Here is a 25,378-nt window from a genome sequence, read left to right as displayed (position 1 = left end):
TTTGGGTTTTTGGGGGAAAAGTGAAACATGATGCACACCTAGGATCGGAAGCTTTATGATACAGTACAGACACAGTTTTAGACACGAATTGCTTGACGAAGCGCCAGACTATTCCCCTTTCACAAAAACAAACTGAAGGGCTCGGGTGAGTTACAGTGATTTCACTCCACCTTGTTGCTAGAGGATAGGTTCAGTACATGCAAGATGGCGCCTGAGTTCTTAAAAGTCTTTGGATACGCCATAAAGTGTACCACAATGTACAGTATGTGAGGAAAATGTATTGAGATCTTGCACAAGGACATTTGCAGTGGTGATAAATTGTCAGTTTGGTTCCTTTTTAACGTGAATTTACACAGATCCTAATAACTCCTCATAAATGTGCTGATAGCCCCGGGTTGCATTCAAGCCATAGAAATGTTATGTAACCGTCTCCTGATCACAAACACGTGTCAGGTTGTTTGCTGAGCATTTCAGTGGAAAATTCTGGAAGTAAAATGGGAAAAAAAAGCAAATAAGTTATTATGAAACATCTCACTCTTAGTATACGATGGATGAACATTGTCTTAAGGTGGAATCTACTGTGAAAAATTCTTGAAAAGGGTTTTTGTTGACCTGAGTGTTGCGTAAATGCTTATATACCTGCTCAGTGATGGTGTGTCCTGGGTCTGGTTCAAGTGGTGGATGATAACAGTATTAGGACCCTGGGAGGATCAGTATTTAACATGCACTGTCGTTTCAAAACTGATTTTGGAAACAGTTGATGTTATATGCAAAATAGACTGAAGAACACGCATAGTTTGACCTGTATCAGTAATTATACTGTTCTGCTGTTTAATTCCTCCCCTCAGAAGCAAACTGTAAACTGAGATTGAGTGGTTGTGGTATTTAAGGAGATCATGGAGCTGAAGATGAATAAAATTCACTGATGTTGGCATTTTTCTTTCATTTTGGGGTCTTGTTTCAGTACCTATATTATTATTGTTATTTTAATACTAAGATTTATGACGCTGCAGCAACAACAACAACAAAAAAAGACCAAAATTACAGTTGTGTTATTGTTTCATTGGGCAATTTTTTTATTGAACATGTTCAATAGTCATTACTTTTTATACCAAAAAGTAGGTGATGCCACGTCTGCCGGGTGAACCCGGCTCAGTGGAGGCTGATCCCAGGATGTTACCAACCAACACAGAACGTGAAAAAAGCACAAAGGACAGAGAAAAGAAAAAAAAAGTTGGATGGAAGAATAAGAGGTTAGCAGAGTCAAGAGTCTCTAGGTGAGCAGCTGTTTCCTCCGCACGCATGTCAGCTGACTTGATTGCACATGAATGGTCGCAAGAAAAACATAAGATTGTCTCTCTACTTCTGAGCGGGGATCATGCTGTCGATGGCCTCTCCCTTCTCCAGCTTCTTCTCCATCTCGACCATGAGCTTGACACCGTCAACCACCAGCTGGACCTGAGCAACCTCGGAGGAACCCAGACGGTCAGCGTTGGAGATGTCAAACACACCGCCCACGGAGGCAGTGTCCACACCACCTAAAGGAGGAGGGCAAGGGTTGAGATGCAGATCACACATCACAGCTTTCACCTCCGTCTCTGTGGAGAGCGCAGTGGGCCATTCAAACTGGTACACGAGTGTGCAAGCTCAAGAGTGCATGTACCTGTGCCACGCTTCTGCAGACGCAGCCTGGTGAGGATCTCCTCGAACTTGGCGTGTGTGCTCAGCTTGGGCAGCTTGACGTGGACGCCACCACGCAGGCCGGTACCCAGGTTGGAGGGGCAGGTCAGGATGTAGCCGAGATGCTCGTTCCACATGAAGCCGTGGTTGTGCTTCTTGAAGATCTCCTCAATCTGGCAGGTAATAAAATAAGGAGAGTCAGGTGAGCATCCTGCAGCGATCCACACAGTCTTATCATTACAGCTCATCTCGATGCATTCTCTTTCTGTACCTTCTGCAGGCCAACGCAGAAGCGTCTGAAGACCTCCCTCATGTTGCCGCCCTTCTGCATGGAGATGACACGAAGGTGATCCTCCTCGTTCACCCAGACCAGGAAGGTCTTGCTGTCGTTGTGCCTGAGTTGAGATCGACACAAGGACAGAGATAAACACGCAGGTAATACGGAGCTGGTTTTCACTGCTGGCCTGGTGACAGCCATTGATCATACTCACCAGATGCCTCTGCCGTCGGGCCAGTCACGGGCCATACCGGCGCAGGTCAGCAGGGGAGAGACGGGCTTGTCAAACAGGAAGTGATCAGCGATCAGCTGCTCCTGCTCGGCATCAGTCATGCCCTTGAGGGGGTAGTACTTTCCCTTGAACTCACCATCCAGGCTGGTCAGAGCTACGAAGACAGACTTAGTTAGGAAACTGCACAAAGGCAAGCAGTGTATCTTCACTCAAGTGCCTCAAGTGACAAATTTGTGTATCTCTTGGGCGCTCTTATCCTTAAACAATACTATCCTTTCCTTTGAATGGTCCGTTGCAACTGCATACTCAAAATAATACTTAATATAATATATATTTCATATACCACACTTAAAATAATAACAGCTTACCCTCAACGGACAGCTTCTCGATAAGTCTGCGCTCGCCACGGCTGTTGTGGGGGGGGAGGGTGAATCCCTTGACGCTGCGGCCAGTACGGACACGGCTGGACAGAACGTAGTTGGGGTCCAGGTCATCACCACCCTAATGACAGAGGAATAACTTTTGAGTATTGGGTGAAAAGTAATACATAAACTGTCTGACAGCTTTAAATGATTATTACTGCACCTTCAGGTTCTCAAAGTTGAGGTCGGTCTTGTGCTTGTCAGTGGGCTTGTATCCACCATGACGGTCGGAGATGACGGGGTCGAGCAGATCCTTGAAGACCTCATAGGACTCCTCATCACCAGCGACGCAGCCAACAGTCATGATGAAGGGGTGACCTGAGGGCCAGCAGCAAGTAGGGTAGAACGGGTGTATTAGAAGTTGGACAGATTATGAATTAAAGAGGTTTGTGTTGGTCATTACAGTATCACTAATTATGTAAAACCAGGTCACCACACAGGTTCATCTCAACAAATTAATGCAATTTCGCAGGCAAGTATTGGATTGTTAACATCAACTGGGTCTCACCGGGGTTGTCAACACCAGTCTGGATGACATCATCCAGGGTGTAACCGCTGGGTGTCTGCTTATCCCTCAGCTTGCCATACAGCTCCTTGGTCAGGACCTTGGCCATATGGTTGTTGTGCTTGGACAGGTCAGGGAACTCCTCCTCAACCTTATAGTTGAGCTTGAAGTTGTTGTGGGTGTTACCGAAAGGCATGATTGCTTTCTAACACTGTGGAGAGAGGGAAACAAAAGATCAGAAGACTTTTTCCGAGGCTTGGGATGATCACGAAAGCAATTCATGCTATTCTCCCACTGTCCGTGAAGGTGGTCTGAATAATTACAGAAATACTTCAGCATTTGGAAGCATGTGATATGCTCCAAGACAGCTGCAGAGTTTAAGCAGTGTCAGCACAGGAATCCTGGTAACAAGTGTCACTCAATTTCCAACAGCTCAGATGTCCGGTTGAAATAGAGTAGAGGCAGGAGTGCCTGATGGCTGGGTATTTTTAGAACCAGCATTACTGACTACCCCCATGTCCTCTGCATGTACAAATGTACAAGCAGTACTTTAAATCTCCCAGTAGACACATCACCCCAGTTGTCCAATTTACACACTGCCACACAAATACGCATGTTCTACATACATGTGCTCTTTGAAAACACTATGCACGTTGTTTGCATCATAGCATCATTGTACAGGGTCAAACACATAGTACATTCCTTGAGGTTTTCTCTATGCTGAACTTTCATAATGTCTGGCCTTGATAGGCTGATCACATCAATAACAAAACAGTGATACTTGTAATGTTTTATATGAAATGTAAACTACGGTGTACCGAAGTGCAACATTTTGCAAATAAGCTGAGTTGGTTTGTGAGTCTAAACTTTTCCATGAAGTAGCCGCTTTGCTTAAAGTAAGTTTCTCATTAGCTTAAAGCCTAAAAAGTCATAACTGCCTAAATCACAACCAACGTATCTAGGCTGTCTCCTTTACATGTACCAGTACTAAGCACCTGTGCATATAAATCAATGTCTAAATGAGAGACCACATCGCAGAACACCTACAACTGCAACGGAGCTACTGGTACTGAGGTAAAACATAATTTTCATGCATATTTTACTTAAATGAGAATATGACAAAATTAGGTTTGACTCATCGTATTGAGTTTTACCTTCGAAACCTTTTGAGAGTTGCTGCCAAGTAAGTTATCTTTGCCATTCTAAATGTTTGGACATCTATGTCCATATCAGTTCCTTGTGCAACTATTTAAAAATGAATCATTTCTGTGATATTTCTTTACCTGCACACCAGACAAGAATAGAGGTAACAGTCCTTGGGATCAGATCCTGTTCACCACAGCCGAAATAGGGGTCACCCAACTCTGGAGGTCCGTGCTCCTCGTTTATATACCAAGCAGACAGTCAGCCATTGGCTTGGCCATTTTAGTGCCTGCTGCGCCCTCATTGGTCAGAGCCTCTGTTCTGATACTGTGGAAGGTTTATGAAAGGGACACATATACATCTCAGTCATCCAAGACGGGCTCTGCAGCTGTACCTTCGCCCTCCTCCTCCTCACCACCCCTCATCCCCATGCATAACTCCACTTGGGCAGTGTGAGTATCAGTCAGGGGAGGAGGGGGTCAGTGACGGGTGGTAGTGTAGTGATGGTGGGGGGTGGGTAAAGCAGCTGAAAAAAGCTGAGCTTCATTTCTACTAAGTATGTTGTGGATATAGGAGGCCCTTATCTCGGGTGTAAAGGTTCAAAAGAGCTGATAGTCTTTTCACTTAGCTTCATGCAAATGCAGTCTAAATTTGTATATTTTGATCATAGAGATATTCTGAGTGTGAAGAATGCTAAAAATCCTAATCCAAATTGGTTTGCATTTGATGCATACTTTCTTTACAATGACTGCTGCTCCACTGAAGCAGAATTGGTCAGTTTTGTACCATGAACACACTACATTCAGCAGTGGCAAGCAAATCAAGATCATTTGATTTTCAGGAGCTCTTTTCTTTTTTTTTTGGCCAAGTTTATTGGAGGCCTTGAGAGACCTCAGGGGAGTACACGTTTCCCAAAATAACACCGGTTTTGTCAATGAATTTTACTTCCTGACTGATAATACGTACAAATTTGATTATGAAATACTGGATATGATTAGTTTTACTCACACTGACCAATAGCGACTACCTTCAACCAGTCATGACTCAGTTAGGCTCTAATTGATTGATGTCAATTATCAGACATTGAATCTTCAGTGAAAACCTTAAGTGCTGGCTGTGAGATGGAATGTTGTGGATGCAACGTGATGCTGGTATCAGTTTCATTAGCAACATTATTGGATTTTGTATTCTCTCGGATTTCTCACGCCATTTTGCCAGTGCAAATGCTCCTCAGCTACAACATGCACAACTGCAGCACAGAAGAATTTATTTCCATGCATGTTGGTTTAGATCAGTAACATAAAGAATACAGCTAATATTTACAATCCAATGTGATGTGGCCCATAAATAACCTTGTGTTCAAGAAGCACTGTGGTTGGCCTACACCCAAAGTAAAATTTGGATGCAATCAAACTCTTCCTGTTTACATCTATCCTCCCTGGAGAGGTAGTTGGTAATGATAATGGTTATTATGTTATCAAAATACACGAGGAAATTTGTGCAGAGATTACACGTTAAAGGTGCATCAATAAATAAACCGTAGATCCTTAGGAGCGTTAACAATGGCACTGTTCCAAAAGGGGGGCATCCCAGCATGTAACCCCTTCTGTGGGATGTCCCAGCCATGGCTGACTGACAGCTGACCGGTTCACACCTGCTCCTTCCAGTCCCCCATATTCACCACTACCAGTTGTTTTTCCCAGCACATACAGAGCACGTACTCTCCATCTGAGTTTTCCAGTTCAACTCTGTCAGATTCAAGCCTACTCTTTGACATTTGCCTGTATGTGCATGCAAGGTATATTCTCTAACTAACTGCTTCTGTTGCATTGTGCCAGTCTGTCTCCTCTTCCTCTCCTGCTGCAAGAGAAGTGTTTGCTGTTCCCCTGAACTGAAACCACTTCTCATGTTACCCAGCTGTCTACTGCCTGTCCTCCTCCACGTCAGACGTTACCAAATTAGTGCAGGTTTCTACTATCACACCAAGCTGGAATTTGCGCGCGTGACTTTACGGAGCACCGATTTTGTCTTATGTGTGCGTTTCTGAAGCGCATCAAATGGTTTGTATTTTTTGCATGCCTATTTGGTACCAAGACCTCTAACTAAAGTTCAACTTTTAATCCACAAGAGGAAGTAGTATAACCTGCAAATGAGACACCAGATACCGTGTGTAGCTGCTGACATTTTACCCCGGCGCAACTGAATAATGCCGGTCTAGAGCGGTTATGCAACAGGGTGGTGAGATTGCTAGCGCCTTCTGCTAATGGTGACCGTGGAGTTCCTCCAGCTTCACAAGATGGGAGAAACCCCCGTCACACCATGGAAATAACTGGACAAAGGGGTGACGGAAAGGTGTAGGCATCTTGGATAAAATATATTTCATTGATTTGAGTGCTCGGTGGCATTACGCATCTTTCTGGAATCTCCGTGTTGTTCCCTTATCCCACTGAGAGTGTCACACAAAGTGAGAATTAGTTTGTAGCCTCACAGGGCTGTCCGTTGAAATGTATACAGCTTGGCCCCTTGAAAAGAAGGAATCCACGCCAACAGCACTGACCTGTGTCAGAATAGTATGGTGTCAAGCTACAGTTGCGACCGGTGAGAGCAAGAGATGTCACATAGGTCAAGAATGGGGGAAATGTTTCATTTTAATACGAGAGTAGTGGTGCATGTCAAGTGCTCCTTCATTACAAAACCATTTCAACAAAACATGTTTAGAAAAGTAACATTATGTGCTTGGTAACCTAATACAATGATGTAACAAGCCTCTATATATAACACCTTTATGGCACTCTATATTTAACCCCCTCCCAACATGAAACTCTGCACCTGTTTGTAGAGAACAGGCAGGGGAGTGCAGATAATATGCACAGCATTACATTATACAAATTTGTGTTATTGCAGATATCATAAGCATTTTAGTGCAACGCATTAATGAATTTACCTTCTACCTAAAAACCAATTAAGTGCAATTAAGTGCTTCAGATGTTGTGCAAGCAGGCCTTTGTTGATTTACTTGTTGCTGTGCATGTTGGAGCGTTGCTGGCTAGTTGCACTCCATTGGATCTCAAATCACCGGGGGTCACGTGTATAAAGTCAGAGGGTGGCTAAAATTATACCAAGCTCGCTGGGTCCATTGAACCACGTCAAACAGCACAGCCCCTGCCCATTCGAGACCCTGATTTAATTTCATTGAGTCAGTTATCTGTCCATCTCAGACCGAGGTCTCCTAGCTTCTGCCGCACAAAATGGGACTCAATTTGGTAGAGTTTGAATAAATATAAAAGCTAAATTCAACTCCTGTCAACCAAGCTCCAGAGGCTATCAGTTGGAGGTCAACTGAAATGACAGATCAGTAATTATATATATTTTACCTGCCATCAGGCTTAAAACCCTGCCAAACTCAATTCCATGCAGCAAACAAAATGTAAAGTGAGACTGAGGATCTGGCATTTATCCTCTGCCTCATCCCTTCACTACAGTATTAAGTGAGTCATGCAGGTTCTGTCGCTAAGCAAGCAGACATGACTCTCTCTCGATAGGATTAACTGGACCAAAACAATGAAGACAATATGCTCTAATAGGAAATTATTTATTTAAGCGTATCAAATATGTATCAGTGCATCTGAAGGAATAAAGGGACGGCATTCTAGAGGCTTTGAGTACAGTGTGTGACTGCAGATCACTGCACATATGTTGGGGCTGAATAACATGCGGTGCTGCACTCTGTGTCATAACATCAAGAGAAATATGTAGATTACAAATGAGTGTCACATCAATCATTTAGAAGGTGTAATTTTACATTATCCTTAAGTGTAAAGCAGAAAAACTAAAGATTTAGCCTTTGGATCAGATTTTTTGAAGTCAACAGTCAACTCGTGACTATGTATCCTGTGAACCCTGCTTTACTATGCCATAGCATAATTGTGGGTGTCTGTTAAAGTTGTTTGAGCCCTTTAGGTTTTTAAATAAGGCAACAAAATGGAAGAGTCCTACAGAGCGAGTGACAATGTGACCATCAAATGTCTATTCTTCCCATTCTTGTTCAACATTTATTACCTTGGGTTAAACAACATATTTAAAATCACAATGCTCCTCAATCTGACAACAAAACTTGCTTTGCCATATTAAACTCAGGATTGCGTTTAACATTTTCCTCTGAAATAAATAATCTGGACTAGTGTAACCTATGAAGATATGCAGCCAGTGAATCACGTATTCTCCTTTTTCTTGCCTTTTTGTGAACACTTCCTGTAATCAGATTTACTTGTTCTTTAAGGTCCTTAAATAACATAATGCAGAAATGTATCTGTTTGAGATCACTGACAATATACTTTATATTCCACGTGTGTATTCAATCATCATCACATTGAAGGTTTATTCCATATGGAGGAGTAGTTTTGCACACACAGATTGAAATGTTGCCTGTCCTTGTACATGCTGTTTGGTAGTGTTGTTGAACTATTGTTTTGTTTGTTTTTCCACATGTGCAACCAGTGCACCAGAGTGAATCTCTTGCAGCATTTCACTAGATAAAAACAACTGATTTGCATAGACCAGAAAGACCCAGGCTTGAAGCTCTACTCATGACAAACCTGATGATGTCATCAGTTGTCTTACTACAGCCAAAGAAGATGCAACTGTTTCCACAACACTATTTATGATGATTATTTATGTGTGAAATCAGGGGCATGCCCTGTCACCCAGGGTTAAAGGAGTTATAGTATTAGAGAGGATTCTTCTTCACTTACTGGGGTGTTATCATCTCTGTGCAAGAGCAAAATTGTTTGTTCAACTGTTTTGTCACTTCACTGGATTAACTCATGAATTATCAGGCGGCCAGAGTTCACCTCTAACACACTGTGGCCAGTAAGCCCACAATGCACCGGGGCACAAGGGTAAATGACAGGTGTCGGCTGTATGCAGACATGGTGACAGATGGGGAAGTAGTCACACCCTGCACGTCTCGGTCTCTGCTCTAAAGACTTCTGACAGTTTCTAAGCAATGGCACTACTGTTTTTAACCACGTTTTAATGACTGGCATTTACAGATCGTTTCTTACCCAAGGTTGCTGAATATGACTGTTTATTTCTGAGCACGCCAAGCACCTGTCCGTGCAGTAGGACACGTCTAACACTTGACAACTGCACCTACGGGAGAAATTATCAGAGTAAATATCTGCTTTGGAAAAATATTACAGCAGTGTTGCTGTGCAGCAACTCACTCTTGTCGACATAGCCCTGCTGCCTAATGTATCTCCCCTGGCTCTCAGTCAACGACAAACTCTCCTGGGACTGGTCCTCCTCATGTCATCGCACTGGACTATAAATTAATCCCTATGACAGAAGAGAACGTAAGTTTAAACCACAGAACAGTGGAAACTAATGTTGTCGTCTATTCAACTCGGCTATACCACGAGTAACTTCTAGATGACAAATTAACATGAACATTTTTCCACAGAGCAAGTGTAATCTGTGTAAAATGTAAACGACATGAGAAGAAAATGGAACAAGCTCTGATGCAGGATGGTTTGTAGACATCATCTTTTTCATTTGTCTTTGCCTACTTGTGCATGCATCCGTAGTGTGAAAGGAAGTACTGACTGATGTTCTTATTTATTATTTAGGTGAAAAACCTGTGACCCACAGTGACAAGCACAACAGGGACACATAACCCTGGAGGAGATGGTGGTGGGCTGAAGTCCTGAAATAGTTCTGAAGGCTCTAACTGAACACAGGGTTGAATAGTTTTGAAAATGAAAATAAATAAAAAATAAATAAAGAAATAAATAACATGCAGCAGCTATAGGATTTAGTATTAACTTACCCCAAACAAATAAAAAATGTGACTGTTATCTCTTCATCATTGTTTAATTTGTCATTCAATCTGTTTCAGTTCTTTGTCTTGATAGGTGCACAATATAAGACAATCACTGGGAGTATTTTAGTTCTGTGGCACTGAGTAAAACAAACCCTTGACTTGTCACAAATAAATACAAACACTATCCATGCATTTCACATTATTACAGGAAATTACACTATATTTGGGTAGTTCATTGTCCTTTTTCATTAGAGATGCCTCAAATTCCTGTGTGAAAGTTGTTTCCACAGTCCCATGACAGTCCATGCTGTAGACTGGGACTTAATAATCAGTCTTTATTATAAGGGTGCTGAAAAAGCTGATCCCCCTCCGTACAGTTACAACATCTGATCAGCAACCCACTAAGCAGTTGAAAAATATTTGAATTCGGATTCAGACTTGATGGAAGATTATGTTTTGAGGTTTTGAACAAGTTCCCTTCTTAAAATATATGACACATGAAAACATGTTAAATTAAACTGTTATGTCATGTTGTATGAATTAAGGGACCAGGGACCAATCACTTGCTTGTTCTTCAGATATGTCTCCTAGAAAACCCCCTTTCAAACTGGATTGGACACTTTTTCTGTGACATTCATCACCCCTCTGCTGGTGACCAGCAGAAAGTGCATCAGTGTTGACCTTAAAACCTCATAGCTGAGGCTCTCCTACAGCTCAGTGGTGATGTTAACAAAATACCTTTACACAGGTATTCTACTTACTCTTGAGTATTTGCATTTGCATCAGAATCAGACATCAGAAGGAAATATTGTACATTAACTTTGCTGATTCATATTTTACAAACAATACAAACAGTGTACATGATAAAAAAAAAAGAATTGGTCAGAATCATCTAAGAATTGAATATATTCAGTGTGCATTACTCACAGAGGCCATTACACTGCTTTTTGACGTCTAATAATTTTTTTTTACTGATGATGCTTCTGTTTATTAATGCAGGCGACTGTTTTAACACTGCTGTGTTTAAATGTGTATGTATGTATGTATGTCCTTTCAAGGGAGTTATAATTTCAAAACTCCTCGAAAGTATAAGCACTTATTCCATATGCCAGATAGTTTGTGATGTTCAGGGAAGAAGTTGGAGGCAGCAGTTCTGCATTGGAGCTCCAGCTGTTTGCCCTCAGGTCAAACGGATCGATATTATTTATAGTGAACAGCTTGGCTAAATACATGTCCCTGGTATCTTTGCTGAGTTTGTCTCGGTATCTGCTCGTTTGTCTTCTTTTTTTACATTTTCCATCTTCAGTTAAACCTCCCCTATCATCTGCTCATGTTTTGTTTATCCTCCAGTAACCATCCAAAATGGCGACGGTGGGCGTGTCATTCATGTGACTGACAAAGACCGATTGATGGTCCCTAAGCGACACATTGCTGGATCTGGAGTGAATATCTGTGAATATCCAATCTAAAACTAACTGTACCGCGGTCCAAAATTATATCTTATTGTGTAGGATCTCCCACATCTGTCGCTGCAATACAATAATAATAATTCTTAAAAGTATTGGTATATTATTGGTTAATCGGAAATTAGCCCATTAAATTGTTCAAAAAATAGCATGTTGCTAGTTCCATTCATTGACTGTATATACTACTCCACTACTCTGATACTTCGATGGTGACAAATGAGATGTAGGTAACTAAATTACCCAGCCATGCTAATGCAGTTCACTGTATTTCTGCAGTAATTTAGTATTTTTAAATGGTTTCTCTTTTCCATGAAGTGTCGTGAAACAGCTTCGATTGTAATGGAGCTGGTGTCATGGAAACAGAACGTTGACCAGGGTATATAAGGCCAACGGACCATTTTAATGTCCCCTTTTGCACTTGATCAAACTGTGGGAGCTAACTCTTGGGACAGCTCACACTTTGAGAGACGCACTAGGAAATATCTTACTGGACATCGGATCTGGTTGGAAAACAAAACTTGTGGAGCAGTGAACAACTGAAAACCTTGGATACGATTCTCATGGAGGATTTCGCGAGTGGAGTCGCCGGCCCTGCTGGTAGGACCAAAATAAGATTTTGCTTTTTTATTCCAGTTATTGAATTACTGAATCTATTATTATTATTCTAACTTACTAGTAGGCTTAGACGGACTTTAATGATCCACGATTGAAATGACTTGGCCACAGTCATTTAGCACATAAAAGAAACACTCTAAAAACCACAAGTAAAATAAGAGATTAAAATAAGAATCGATTAAAATTAAATAAAAAAGTAATATCTTGTAAAGTAAAATAAACAGAGTAATGAAATTACAGAATTAGCATTAAAAACAAATGTACAAAAGTAGTTGGCAAAACAGTGTCCAATGTGATCCAGTTGCCCTAAATGATTTCATGGAGAAAAGTATTGTTTGATAGAATGTTTTAATTCGGCACTTGCATAATGTATTAACAAAAGTAATTTATTTTGAAGAAATCATGACATTGGGTGCATCAAAATGTCTATATGTACACATGTTTTTGGAAAAAAACAACATATGATCTCTTGTTCACCATGGAGACGATGGAACTATACAGGGCAACACAGTTCACTTGTTTAAACAAATTAGTAGTTTATCACAACTGTGTAATAATGTGAATATAATTCTTACATTTAATTATTTCAGCTAAGTTCAACCTACTCAGACTTTGTTTTATGTGTGTGCTATTGTCATTTGTATTGGTGCATGTACATTGATCTGTTAAATTAACAGGTTGTATTTCCATAATAAATGGTATGTGTGTTAAACGTGCCCTGGCATTTGTGTATATACATCATTTTCATGGTGTGTTCATGGTCTGGAAAGTTATATTAAAAGCAGTTGGCAACCAAATTTTGATCATTAGTGTCTGTCAAAAATTTAATAACGCCTGTACTGGCTGTTGATAGTGCATCTAAAAAGATGTTTTTTAGACTTAGACTTAGAACATGATCATTAGACTTAGAAGATGTTTTTTGCGAGTATTTTTATTTTCTGCTATTGTACACTTCGCTTCAACCAGATTTAAAAACTAATCATGTGGTTTTACTTTGGTGATTCGCATTTTGATTAAAAAAATGTAAATTATCAGAATGGTTGTAACAATGTAATATATTTAGTAGTTAGTTCAGTAACTTGCTTTGTCATTACAGCAGTGATCATTTGGTCAGTAGGACAGTCCAAGATTACCTTTCCATTGGCTACATTTTTTCTCACAAAGCAAAACTTAATATGGATATGTTTGCATCTTTGCTTGTTTATCGTTTTTTTTTGGCAAGAGCTATAGTTCCTCGTTTGTCTTCATATACCTTGGTTGGTACATAATGATATTTGTCCAAGCCTCTGAGTAGTTTCCTTCACTTAGACTAGCACCACATCCTGATGTACTGCACCTGTCTGCTGTATTTGCGTCCCAGTCAGCATCACTGTACACTCTGAGGCATAGCTTCTCTATCTCATTTTTTTTTTAAGCTTAATGTCTGTCTTGCTTTGCATTTGAGGTATCTGCACACATGTTTAACTTTTACAACAAAGTTGTGTAGCTGATTAATTTACGTAAATTAGCAAGGTTATTATTTAGAAAGCTGGGATTTTATTATTATAATAAAACATGGTCAACATTTGACACAGATTTCCAGTATATCTGCTGTGTTTGCTTTGTGTTTTACAACAGGTATGTTACACTTGAAATGCACTTTACATCTCTGAGCATGAATGTTGTGTGCCACAGCAACTGATGTGTTTTTACCAGCACTGCTGTGTAGAGAAAGAAAATAAAAAGAACATTCACATAAACATAAGAGAACATAAGTGAAAATGTACATAATGTACCTAATGAACTGGCAAATAAAAATAACTAACCCTCTTTCTACAAAACTATGCTGGCAATGTTCTTCTCCAGGGCGTGGAGAGTCAAGTCACACTTTTAGCACGTAATTTAATTTGACGTCTCCCGTAGTAAGTAATCTGTGGCCTAATCCACTTGCCATAATCAGAGTGCTTAACATAAACACAACACACTAAGAGAGCCCTCTAGTGGTGATACTCAACAACAACACCCACAGTCCATTTTACAGCTCTTAAGATCTGGGAACTTTTTACACATGATAATTTTTTTTCGCTGATAATGCTGAACTGAACTGTTCATTGTCGGTGCACAAGAGAGTAATTTGTTCAGTACAAGTGAGCACAAGTTTGGTCATAAAGTATTGCAGTATTGTTTGCTATTTGATCGTCGTCACTATTTGTTATGTGTTCTCTGATTAGCTACTTTCAGCATCTCTGTTACACTTTTTGGAAACCAGACATGTTTCTCCAGTTTGATAATTCAATTGTCCTGCGCTATTAAATATTCAGTGAACCTTACACGAGTGACTAGAAACCGGCTGATGATTATTCATCCACTCAGATGCTACTTGGATGAAGTTGAAGCAGCTTTGAACAAGGGGGTGGGGAATTAACATTCAAAACTGTGGAAACTGTTTTTATCCAGAAGTAATGATCTTTTTCACTACACTCCCATCCAGCTGTAAACACATTTTCATCATTAATGTGTTTTGTATTGTATGATTTTTATTATTATTTAGAGTATTAAAGTTTCTGAGGTCAAGGTTTCCATTAAATATACATATAAACATACAAACATATGATGACATCTCACCTGAGTGCAGTTTAAAATCATTCTCACGTCCTTATCTGTTTTAACAGTTGGAGACCGTAAACTATGTAGACTTAACATTGGTCCTTTCTTTTATTTTTTTGTTCTCAGTGTTGATGTTATGAGACGGATACAGAAGTTTTCGCATTATTCAACTTTTTTCTCCTCAGGTGCCGCCGCTCCGCACTTGGAGAACGCCGTGGGACGTCCTGCTGGAGAGGACCTCCTGGAAGACATCTGGATTGTGGACTTCGATAACTACTACCCCCTCATCTCTTCTGATGAAGAGGAAGACGGCGAGGTAGAGGTACGTATACAGGACGAAGATGAGGCACTGGACATGGAGGTGGAAGAGGAGTGGGAGGATGACGGTGGGGATTCTGGCTACGACACCATGACTGAAGACTCCGAAGACTATGACGAAGATGATGAGGACAGTGTGGGCCCCGGCTTACCTCTCGCTTGGAGTTTGCCACCAGACGACTTCTTTCGAGGTTGGAACCAAGTGCCGCCCCCTGTTCCTGTTGCTGTTGCTGCTCCTCCACAGCTGACGAAGAGGGACCTAACACCAGTTGCAGAAGATGCCCCTTCAACATCAGCCGGCATTTCCACCACCAAGAGGAGCCAGGAAGAAAGCCATGGAGAGCTGGTGAGCACCAAGAGGCCAAGGTTGGATTTTGAGTACAGCCCAGAGGATCCTACTCCATCAACATCATCGGGCCTCAGCTCTTCTACAAACACAAGATACTGGATGGCTCCTGTTTGGTATGATGACAGCGACTCCGACTAGGACTGCTGGAATGCTGCAGGATTGGAAACATGGGCAAGTTGGATGTGGAGGAACTAAGTGAGGAAGAGGAGGGGGAGGGGGAGGAAAAGGAGGAGGAGGAGGAGAGGAGGAGAAAGAACAAGTGGAGGAGAACTTTGAAGACTTTCAAGAGGAATTGGTTGAGATGGAAGTAGAATGGGGGAGAGGGTGGACTTTAAGGAGGAAGATGAAGAGGTAAGTAGGAGAGGAGGCAGAGTTTGGAAAAGAACGGTAAGAGGATGCTAAGAATGGATGAGAGGAAGTGGAGGAGGAGGATATCTGATTGGATCAGAGAGGATTCAGGCTACAACACCGAACTGAAGGCTCTGATGACAAGTGCAGCCTACTGTTCCCGCTGCTGCTCCTCAACAGTGGATGGAGATGGAGAGAGAATTGTTGAAGAGAGTTGCGCAGAACAGGTAAGTATCGAAAGACCATGATGGGAGGAAAGCCCTTAGTCAGCTCCAATTCAAATAGGATTGGGAACATTTGCAGGTTGGAGATGGAGGGAGTAAAGCAGGAAGAGGAGAAGGAGGAAGACAAGAAAGAGAGAGTGGTGAACTTCGAGGATGAAGGGAAAGAGGCCAGATTCTCAATCTGATGATTAACATGTTCTTTAAGAGGACAACGTGAGACCTGGTTCTTTTTTCGTCTATTTGTCATCACCAGCAGATTCTGGCAGGATTGACAACAAATGCAGCTTCCTGTTCCTGCTGCTGCTTCTACCAAACAGGGACTGGAACAACACAAAGGCGCTCGGTACCTGCTAAAGATGATGGGGCTGTGCTCATAGTTGTCTGTCTCTGAGCAACTGAAAGTCTGAAGTTCAAATTCAGCTCTCACTTTCAGTTGTTGAAGAGCATTGTGCAGAGCAGGTAAGTAGCAAAAGGCTAGGACAGGTGTGAGCTCTAATTCATACAAGTGCAAGGAGGAGTCTATCCATCCATTTTGTCTGGCTCAGCTCCTGCACATACAGCATGTGAATTACTGGATCAATCCTAGATTGCACGATGACAGCAACTCCGGTTAGGACTGATATGCTGGAATTCCATCTGACGCAGCAGATTGGTTGGCGTTGAATGTCCAAGGCAGTATCTTTCCCCAGGGGCTGTTTCATTTCAGATGACTGGATTACGGCAGAACTCATGTCTATATACAATTTCACCAGGTGTTGCCTGTCACCACACGAGTGTACATACATATAGGATATTGAGAAGCAAAATAAAAGTAAAATAGGGGTCCTCCCCTGGATGCAAGTGGGGACACCTGCTTATCCTAGTAAATCGAAGCTGTGTTGTTGCTTTTTTTTTAAAATTTTAAATGGGACGTAGAAGTGCACACCGGAGGTAAGTTAACAATTAATAGCACCATTAAGAAAAGTCTTCAGCAAATATTACCTACACTAATTTAATGTTAACATGTTGTTTTCCTTGCTCTATGTTTTCAGGTCTTCAGAGCTCTTAACAATGGACATGGCAGCGCCACGCAAAGGTAAGCAATGGCAGCATTGGTAAAAAAAAAAATTACTAAGATGTATTATACTCACTTTTTTGTATGCTTTGTTTGTGTGCAGGTAGCTGCCCAGCCAAAATATCCAGGAAATCATCAGTATCACGGCAGCCCAGCTACATGCAGAGGATGAAACCCACCGGAAAACCCTGAGACTGAGGGTCCCTGCCTCACACTCATCCGAAGTAAGAATCACTTCTTCCTATTTTGTCCTCTGTTCTCCAGACTCTAGAAGTCATCGTCTCAGTCACAGGATTTCAGACCATTAAGGACATATTTGCTCTGACAGGTGCAGCCGTGAAGGCTGGAGCCCCCCCACTGGTCAACTAAAGTATCACCTCGGTCTCCATGACGACAAAGAAGATTAGAAGATGGAGGACCATAGGATCGCCTGGAAAGGAGTAGTCGCAAGTTTATCAGTGGTCTCTGTAAGTAACCTCTCAGAAAGACATAAGTAGCAATAGTGACATCAAGTGGTGCATTCAAATACACATAATTTCTTACAGCTCAAAGGCCCCAGGTGTTCTGAGCAGTGTACTCGCTTACAGTGAGGACAAATGTGTCTCTACCCTCTGCCCCTCTGCCCTCTCCAGCCACCAGTCAAAGGGGTCAACAGAGAACGCTCTTATTACCTGCTTCTTGTGGGATTTGGAAGCACATCAAGGCCAGAGATATGAACTGCATGAAAAATAAAGTCATTTGAAATCAATTGATAGTTGAAGAACTATTTATAGAAGAAACATTTATAAATCAGCATGTCCATGTGGGACTAAACATTTACTGGAAGTTCATATCCACTCTACACAGGGGTCCAGCAGGTGCTTCATCCAGCACAAACCAGACTCATCTAGTGTGTTGGCTTATTTCACCACACACAAATGTTTCTTTAACTATTTGTATATCTCTATCACCTTTTTAGCATTAGCACTGCATTGTTTTTAGATCAATCATTTATTAAAAGTCTGGTTGACTTTTCACTCACAGCATGAATAAATGCAACAATGGGAAAATGCAATGCTTACCAAAGAGAGAAGGAAAAAAAAGAAAGTGTTACATGGGAATTTTGAAATGAAGCAAACCTGGCAAATAGCAGAAGAAACACTTGAACTGTCAATGCACATTGCAAGTCACAACTAATTTTTTTTTGGCAACAGTCTCAAACTTTAAACGAGCTTCATCATGCTTTTTCTTCAGAAATGGAGTCGTGTGTGGTGGGGGTGCATACTGGTAATGGCCCTTGAGTTCTTTTGTTTATTGTTTTCTTTGTAACACTTGTACCTGCTAATTCCAGGTCTTTCTGAAGCTCTCCACTAGTGGTCATTGGCTCTTGGACAACTCTTCTGATAACTCTTTTCACTCTGTCAGAAATCTTGCGGGGAGCACCTGGTCGTGGCCGGTTTATGCTCGAATGATGTTCTTTCCACTTTTGGATTATGGCCCCAACAGTGCTCACTGGAGCGTTCAGAAGTGTAGAAATCCTTCTGTAACCAGTGCCACCAGAATGTTTCGCAACAATAAGGTTGCGAAGGTCTTGAGAGAGTTCTTTGCTTTTACCCATCATGACATGTTCCTTGTGTGACACTTTGGTAATGACACATGTTTTTAAAGGCTGTCAGTTTGGACTGAACCAGCTGATGTTCATTAGTACTGACAAGTGGCAGGACGGCTTTCTGATCACTGATAGATTTAGCTGGAGTCTTGGCTTTCCATGCTTTTGTCCACCTCCCTTTATGTGTTTGTTCAATACTTTCTCGCCTCTGTTATTTTACATCATGACACATAACTTAATTTCTGCACTTATTTGTTTTGGTTTCTTTCTATGTATGGATTACTTGGGTTGCTACCAACGCCTGGTGAAAATGTCATGAGAATAGCACCTTTAGAAATATGTTCACTATGAAAAATTGTGATGTGTTCAATACTTATTTTACCCATGTGCAGGCTGAGGAACTTGAAGTCTGTCACCCGCTCCACCACCTCTCTGTTGACGCTTAGACCTGTGTGTGGAGTGGTCCTGAACCTCCTAAAATCAGTGTTTTCATGGTATTGAGGTTGCGGTGGTTGTTGGACTTCCTCAATGTACAGAGCCTCATTGCCGCCAATGAGCGGAGCTCTGATCATGGAGTTGAACCAGGGTTTGTTGTTGGCGAATGTTTTGTCTACTGGTGGTTACACTGTCCAGTCAAAAGGTGACGCATGCTAACACTGGCCTCAATGTCTGGGTGTCCAGTGTGGTATTACCATGTGGCATTATGTTTGGAATCAGTGGTTTACGTGACATGGAAGCTACTGAGAAAACGACTTAGTTTATCATGAAAAAGTAATAATAGTTATGATTTATGGCTAAAAATATTAATATAAAATAGATAAGTCGTTGAATTATTGAAATAATAAAGTAAGGACATAAACCTATATATGACAAGCTACATGAAATTGTATGTAATATAAGGGAGGAGAAAGAAGTTTTCTCTAAAAAAAAAAAACAGGAAAAATGTCATTTGTAATTACTGTCATAAAACATGACGGGAATTCACATTTGACAGGGTCACACAGAAAAGTTGTTTTTTCCGTCTATCTCCTCAAGGGGTTTTGAGCCTCAGTCTATTTTTCTGCTGTACTTTCTTGGCATGGCAGCATTTCTAAAAAAAAAACAAACAAAACAAAATAGAATATGCATAACTAACCTATTTTAATACAATTAAAATAATAATAATTTATGTAAATTAATTTGTAGTAAAGTAGTACATTCATCGCAAGATATGTGGCTCAATTTGCTCCACAACCACCATCATGGAAAAAATAAAAACAGGTTTTGTGTTAATAAATCATCAATCATCAATATCTATGATATATTTTCTTAGACCTGGATATGTGAGAGAAGTTCATGATGTAAAGGTTCCATTTGCCATGTTTGGTTACTTTTGTAGCTTTGGTAAACTTCTTCCCTACCTGCTGTTTGTGATCACACTGTGTGTTTGCCTCTGCATGGTTACACTTGGAAAGTTATAATAGCATTAGTAGTCAACCACACTTTTAATAAATGATGGATCTAAAAACGATGCAGTGCTAATTACATGTGGACACGGTTAGCAATTTACACCTCAGAACGAAGGAATGTAAAAAATTATAGATGCAGATGATTTGAAGCAGGGAATCTAGAGAGAGCAGGAGATCTACAATTAGTCAAAGAAACATTTGGGTATGATGGGGTGTTTCCACATTAGATTAGAGAATGAATAAAGTTTATTCCTTGTAAATGCTCATGTATTATTCTTCCACACATTTCGAAATCAGTAATAACAGATGAGTCCAACTTTTGCTCGATGAAGCACCTGCTGGAACAATGACAAACCTTCTTTGTTGGAGCGTGGGAAGGGTGGGGTGGATATAAATTTTCGGTAAATGTTGAGTCACACACCAACAGCTCATGTATAAAAGCTTTTGTAATAGGTTTCTTCGGTAATCCCTTAAATGTCAACAAGCGGGTCAAACTTAGGGCAATCAGTTACTGTATATGGTTTTTGTTCAGACATCGCTTCTTGGCAGCTTTCAATGACAATATTTTTGTATATTTTGTTTATATTTTTTGTCAATGCCACAAATCTGCTACTATTTAATTGACAACTCAGTAATAATGGAGGGTCTCAAACTTTTTGTCTTCTTCATTTTAGATAATGGTTTTCAAATGTCCAAAAGACTGAGGCCATCTGATAATATAATAAGCAGAAGTAGTAAAATTCCCAGTCACATATTGTGACTGAGTAATCTGTAGAGCAGCAGAGATGATTGTGAAAGAGTTTACAAATGTCGCGTTCTTGTGGATTCCAGCATTACTACAGATCAGTAACAGTACAGTACCTTAGCTTTGCATGCATACCTATTCTGCATACTACAGGGTTCCTAAGTAAGTATGGGACGTCTGGTAAAGTATGGAAAATGCAAACTAGTGTATGGAAAAATGTTCATGTTTCCGAGAATGTTGTCACTGTTCAGTTTTTTGAAACATAAAATGATGAATATCTAAAATAAATAAATGAATAAATAAAAATGAATGAATAAATTAATAATGGATCGACCTGTTTTTTTTTCAGGTGTTTGGCATCACAGCTAAAATGTTTATGTGAGAGCACACAGTGGGCTACATAGATGATCACAGATGGATGATAAACTACAATAAAACAAAACAAACAAATAAAAAAACATGCTTGAATGAATTTATCTGGGTGTGGTCGATATTACTTAGCTTTTAATCTTCTGGAAATAATTTGGTGACATGACATTAATATATATTCAGATTAATGAAAACTAATGATTAATTCCATAATTTATTCACACCATACACAACTATTTACTCAAATGCTATTAGTTATTTATTTTAGCGACAAGTCTGGGAATTAGGATCTATTCTTTGAGATTAGGTCTAAATCTCAAATAGAGTTGTAATTATGCATATGTGCCAAACAAAAGTCATAAATATCACATGGAACCATTTGAAACGTCTCACATTTAAGATGCTGACCTTGCCTTTTGATTCAAGTCGGTGCACATACATGTTAGCAGTGCAAAGGCCAGTGTCCCTGCAATAACCCTGTAACCATGGAGATATCGTACAGGGCAAAGGGCTTAAGATAACGCGAGACACCTGTGTAGGATATAGCTTCGAAACGTTTACTGTGGACCGCATTGTGGGAGCAAAGCATCCTGGGACCAGTAGTCCTATTACTACTACACCAGGTAGTAAAATGATGCGATTTATTTTTCTGATTTTATACGTCTTTCAAATTTGAATCTCTCCTTCCTTCCTATTATACCTTATATTGTAGGCAGGTCAACGGAGAATTTCCTTCCGCTTAAACATTTTTTCTTTCAACGATCACTTTCACCAAGACGTGGGGCCCCAAAACTAAAAGACTGCTATTATTATTAAATCCGACATTGCTTCTCCTTTTGGAGCCACTGTCTAACTACTGTGACTTTAAGAGGCGAGGGAGCAGCGTGCGTTTCCTCGCTTACACCGACAGCGGGGTGTGGCATGGACTACAAGCTACAATAAATATCGCTAAGACTTCCTGGCCGATTCAGAGCACTAGACCACGGAGTGTTCACGAGTACCATGTCTGCCGCCGAGTGGAAGAAGAAGTGTGAGTCTGAGTGGGGTCTGCAGGGCGCGCCGATGCCCGACTGCTTGGACTGGAAGTCCGTGTATGAGTCCAGGCCGCTGGGAAGAAATTTGCTGAAGAACCCTATGCCTTACGGTAAACTATCTCCATTAGAAGTAGCCTTGTCAGTCAGTAGTTTTAACTCACTGGACCGATCCAGAGAGAGCATTTGGCTGATCTACACTAAGTTTTATTTAAACAGACGATCCAGGGACAGATTTAGACACGGGAACTGGACCATAAGAGAGTTTAGAGTTCAGTGATTGTCTGCAGGTCACTTTACTTGTACCAGAGTTACTACTTGTTTTGAAAGCTGTTATTTCCCTGGTAATCCCATTCATGTTCCTAAACTGATCCTTATGTTTGCGTTTTAATGTGTATGACTCATTGAAAGTCTTAAATGTGTGGAAAATGTGTCCAAAAGAGGACCATACTTCCTCTTCAACTTGTTTGAAAACGTCAACGTTCAGTTTTGTGCAATACGACGAAGAGATGTGTAAGACAAACCAACATCCTAGTGTTGTACAATACTCATCCTTGAGAAGTTTATGTTATTAGTGTCGGGGCTGGATTTTATTTCATTTAATTTGTTTACTTTTTAATTCAAATGACTCAACACTACTTAAGTAGCAACCACAGTATCAAATACAACATTAATCATTTCGTTACTGATCATTTTGATGGTTGTGGTGTCAAAGGAATTTAGAGAAATCCATTCCTTCATTTATTCATTTTCTGTAGGGTTAGGGTTAGTGTTGTTCCTCTGGAGCCTGTCTCTGCTGGGGGAGAGGTACATCCTGGACAGGTGGCCAGTCTATAACACAGAAAGACAAACGACCATTCACACTCACACCTACAGACAGTTCATAATCACCAATGAACCTATCGAGCATGCCTTTGCATGGTGGGAAAGTCGGACAGAACCTACGCAGACACAGGGAGAACGTGCAAACTCCACCCAGAAAGTTAATAGAAGCCCACTTGGCTGAATGCAACACAAACATTTGAGCGGACATTTTCACTTGGAAGACCTGCACATAAATCTCTTTGACATTAGAACAATGCACTAAGTCACGGTGAGGAGTGAAGTGGACTAAAATTGCCATAGTTTGTGTTTTTTACACAGGGGCACACCCAGGGACTGTCATAAAGATATACTCTTTGGCTTTGTCATATTGACAGTGAGATTAGAGTGGCCCCAACAGCATTGTGTCTCATTCTTTACACAGGACTGAGTAAGGATAACCCCCCACCTGAGCCTGAGCTGCCTGAGTTTCCCTCACATGGACCTCCTCGTTTTGAGCCCGATGGTGAGACATGACCAACCAGCATGATTGTAAGCCCAAACAACAAAGAAATTAAGTTTAATTTAATCAATAGGTGACTTCACTAGTTGGACCACAAACATTGAAGTGCTGCCCTATGATACCAGTGGCATCCCGGAAGGTGTTGTTGTGTGTGCTTTACCCCAGTACAGGTAAGTGTTGCATGCAGTCAGACATTCCCCTTACAGCTGGTATTTGCATAAAAAGTAAAGAACCATTACTTGTGAAAAGGGACCCCTAAGATTACTTAAACCGACAATGTGTAACAACAGTGAGGTCAGGTTTAGTATGTGGTAAATTCATCTCTTGCCTGCTCTCTTCTCCTCAGCTGGTTCACCACGGAGCAGGTGGTGGACCTGATTGCGGAGGGACTGTGGGACAAGCTGCTGGATGAATTTCAGCCTGAAATAGTCGTCCAGGACTGGTAGGTTTATATACAATGTAACCCACCTCCCACCGTACAGTCAGATTACACTGTAACAGTGGCCTTATCAGCTCCATTGGTACAAGCATCGATGACATAATGTACAGTACATGTTTCACAGTCGTGTGTCATGGTGATTTGCATATCACATGTTGAGGAAAATACACAAGAAAAAGCTCCAACAATGACATTAACCACTTCATCTAAGAGCATACATTAATGGGTTTATTTGATCCAATATATATAAGCAAATAGGAAAATAATTCACAGAGATACTTCGTCATGGCCTACAAATCAGTATATTGTGTATTTGGTAAAAGTAAGTTAAGACTTTTTGCTTCCTCTTTAACCATAAAACTAAGTACTAAGAAAATAGGACATAATAATAATAGATATTATTAGATTAGATATAATATTAGATATAATATTCTAACTTTCTTTGTTATTTATTGGTAAAGTAAATTGTTCATCCAAATCTTGGATGAACAACTTCAGTGGAACTAGCTGCGCAGTATAAAATCTCAGACATTTACTCTAATGTAAAACTTTAAAATTCCAAAATCAGGTATGTTACCAAAATTGTTATTTGTTTGGATTTCAGAAGAAATAACACCACAGACAAACATACAAAATTACAGTCTAGATTTTGTTTGTCTGCTTTTGTAGGTCAGCGTAAATCAGCACAAATATAGCTCTGAATTGGCTGTAATTTTATAATAATACTAAGGCAACAACAAATGTCATGTCATTTTGCCAGGTATGAGGAGTCTCAGCTGCACGAGTCCATCTACCAGCTGCATGTAAAGTTACTAGGTGCAGACAAAAGCAAGGTGATCGCAGAGCACACTGTGAGCCCCAAAGAGGACTGCAGCATTCACTCACACAAATGGAAGGAGGTGAGTTATTGTGTCCCTCCCCTGAGAGTTGTAATGACCTGCCTGTATTCAAACTGTTAACTGTATTTGTCTGGGTTGGCCTGCAGGTGTCGCATGTGTTCTCTGGCTACGGACCTGGGGTGAGATACGTTCACTTTCAGCACCGGGTGAAGAACAGTTTCTTGAACGGCTTCTTCCCCACAAAGTTCTCCGGCAGCTCAGTGGTTGTTAAAGCCGTCAAAACCAGCCCATAGTCTGAAATCATCCTGGAAATTGTTGGGCAGGTGTTCAGTAGTTGCTACTGCACTCAATCATGCCAGTGTGATTATTAGAAATTAAACTGGTTGTTGAAGGTTGAAGGATATAACAGCTGATGCAATCATCGATCTTTATGAATGAATTTGGAGTTATTTTTTAAAATAAATGATGGGAATGAATGACTGTTTGTTGTTCTAAATAAATTACACACTGATGTGGCATGAATATACAATACACACATTTTGGACGTCATCTTTG

General features: G+C 40.7%; 2 protein-coding genes and 2 long non-coding RNA genes across 4 annotated transcripts; 3 read left to right on the top strand and 1 right to left on the bottom strand.

The window, feature by feature from the left end:
- Window positions 1-1,052: 1,052 nt before the first annotated feature.
- On the bottom strand, window positions 1,053-4,567 carry ckma (creatine kinase, muscle a). The gene is made up of 8 exons (XM_047606408.1): window positions 4,400-4,567; window positions 3,120-3,327; window positions 2,775-2,929; window positions 2,558-2,690; window positions 2,172-2,343; window positions 1,952-2,075; window positions 1,664-1,853; window positions 1,053-1,538 (listed from the first exon to the last, which is right to left on the bottom strand). Exons 2-8 carry the CDS (start codon window positions 3,310-3,312, stop codon window positions 1,360-1,362), a joined length of 1,146 nt encoding a protein of 381 aa, XP_047462364.1. The 5' UTR covers window positions 3,313-3,327; window positions 4,400-4,567; the 3' UTR covers window positions 1,053-1,359.
- A 4,906-nt stretch (window positions 4,568-9,473) lies between these two features.
- Window positions 9,474-10,254, top strand: LOC125021336. Its single transcript, XR_007114325.1, has 3 exons — window positions 9,474-9,613; window positions 9,721-9,788; window positions 9,887-10,254. It is a non-coding gene; the product is annotated as an uncharacterized LOC125021336 (long non-coding RNA).
- Window positions 10,255-11,476: 1,222 nt separating this feature from the next.
- Window positions 11,477-17,755, top strand: LOC125021369. The gene is made up of 6 exons (XR_007114339.1): window positions 11,477-12,143; window positions 14,933-15,069; window positions 17,018-17,061; window positions 17,144-17,264; window positions 17,369-17,507; window positions 17,586-17,755. It is a non-coding gene; the product is annotated as an uncharacterized LOC125021369 (long non-coding RNA).
- Window positions 17,756-22,124: 4,369 nt separating this feature from the next.
- nccrp1 (P1, F-box associated domain containing) lies at window positions 22,125-25,299 on the top strand. The gene is made up of 6 exons (XM_047606109.1): window positions 22,125-22,334; window positions 23,468-23,548; window positions 23,619-23,715; window positions 23,892-23,987; window positions 24,745-24,883; window positions 24,970-25,299. Exons 1-6 carry the CDS (start codon window positions 22,193-22,195, stop codon window positions 25,114-25,116), a joined length of 702 nt encoding a protein of 233 aa, XP_047462065.1. The 5' UTR covers window positions 22,125-22,192; the 3' UTR covers window positions 25,117-25,299.
- Window positions 25,300-25,378: the final 79 nt, after the last annotated feature.

The sequence above is a fragment of the Mugil cephalus genome, chromosome 15 (genome assembly GCF_022458985.1).
Source record: "Mugil cephalus isolate CIBA_MC_2020 chromosome 15, CIBA_Mcephalus_1.1, whole genome shotgun sequence".
Lineage (NCBI taxonomy): Eukaryota > Metazoa > Chordata > Actinopteri > Mugiliformes > Mugilidae > Mugil > Mugil cephalus.
Note: the sequence above shows the minus strand (reverse complement) of the source record. Positions and strands in the feature narration are given on the sequence as shown.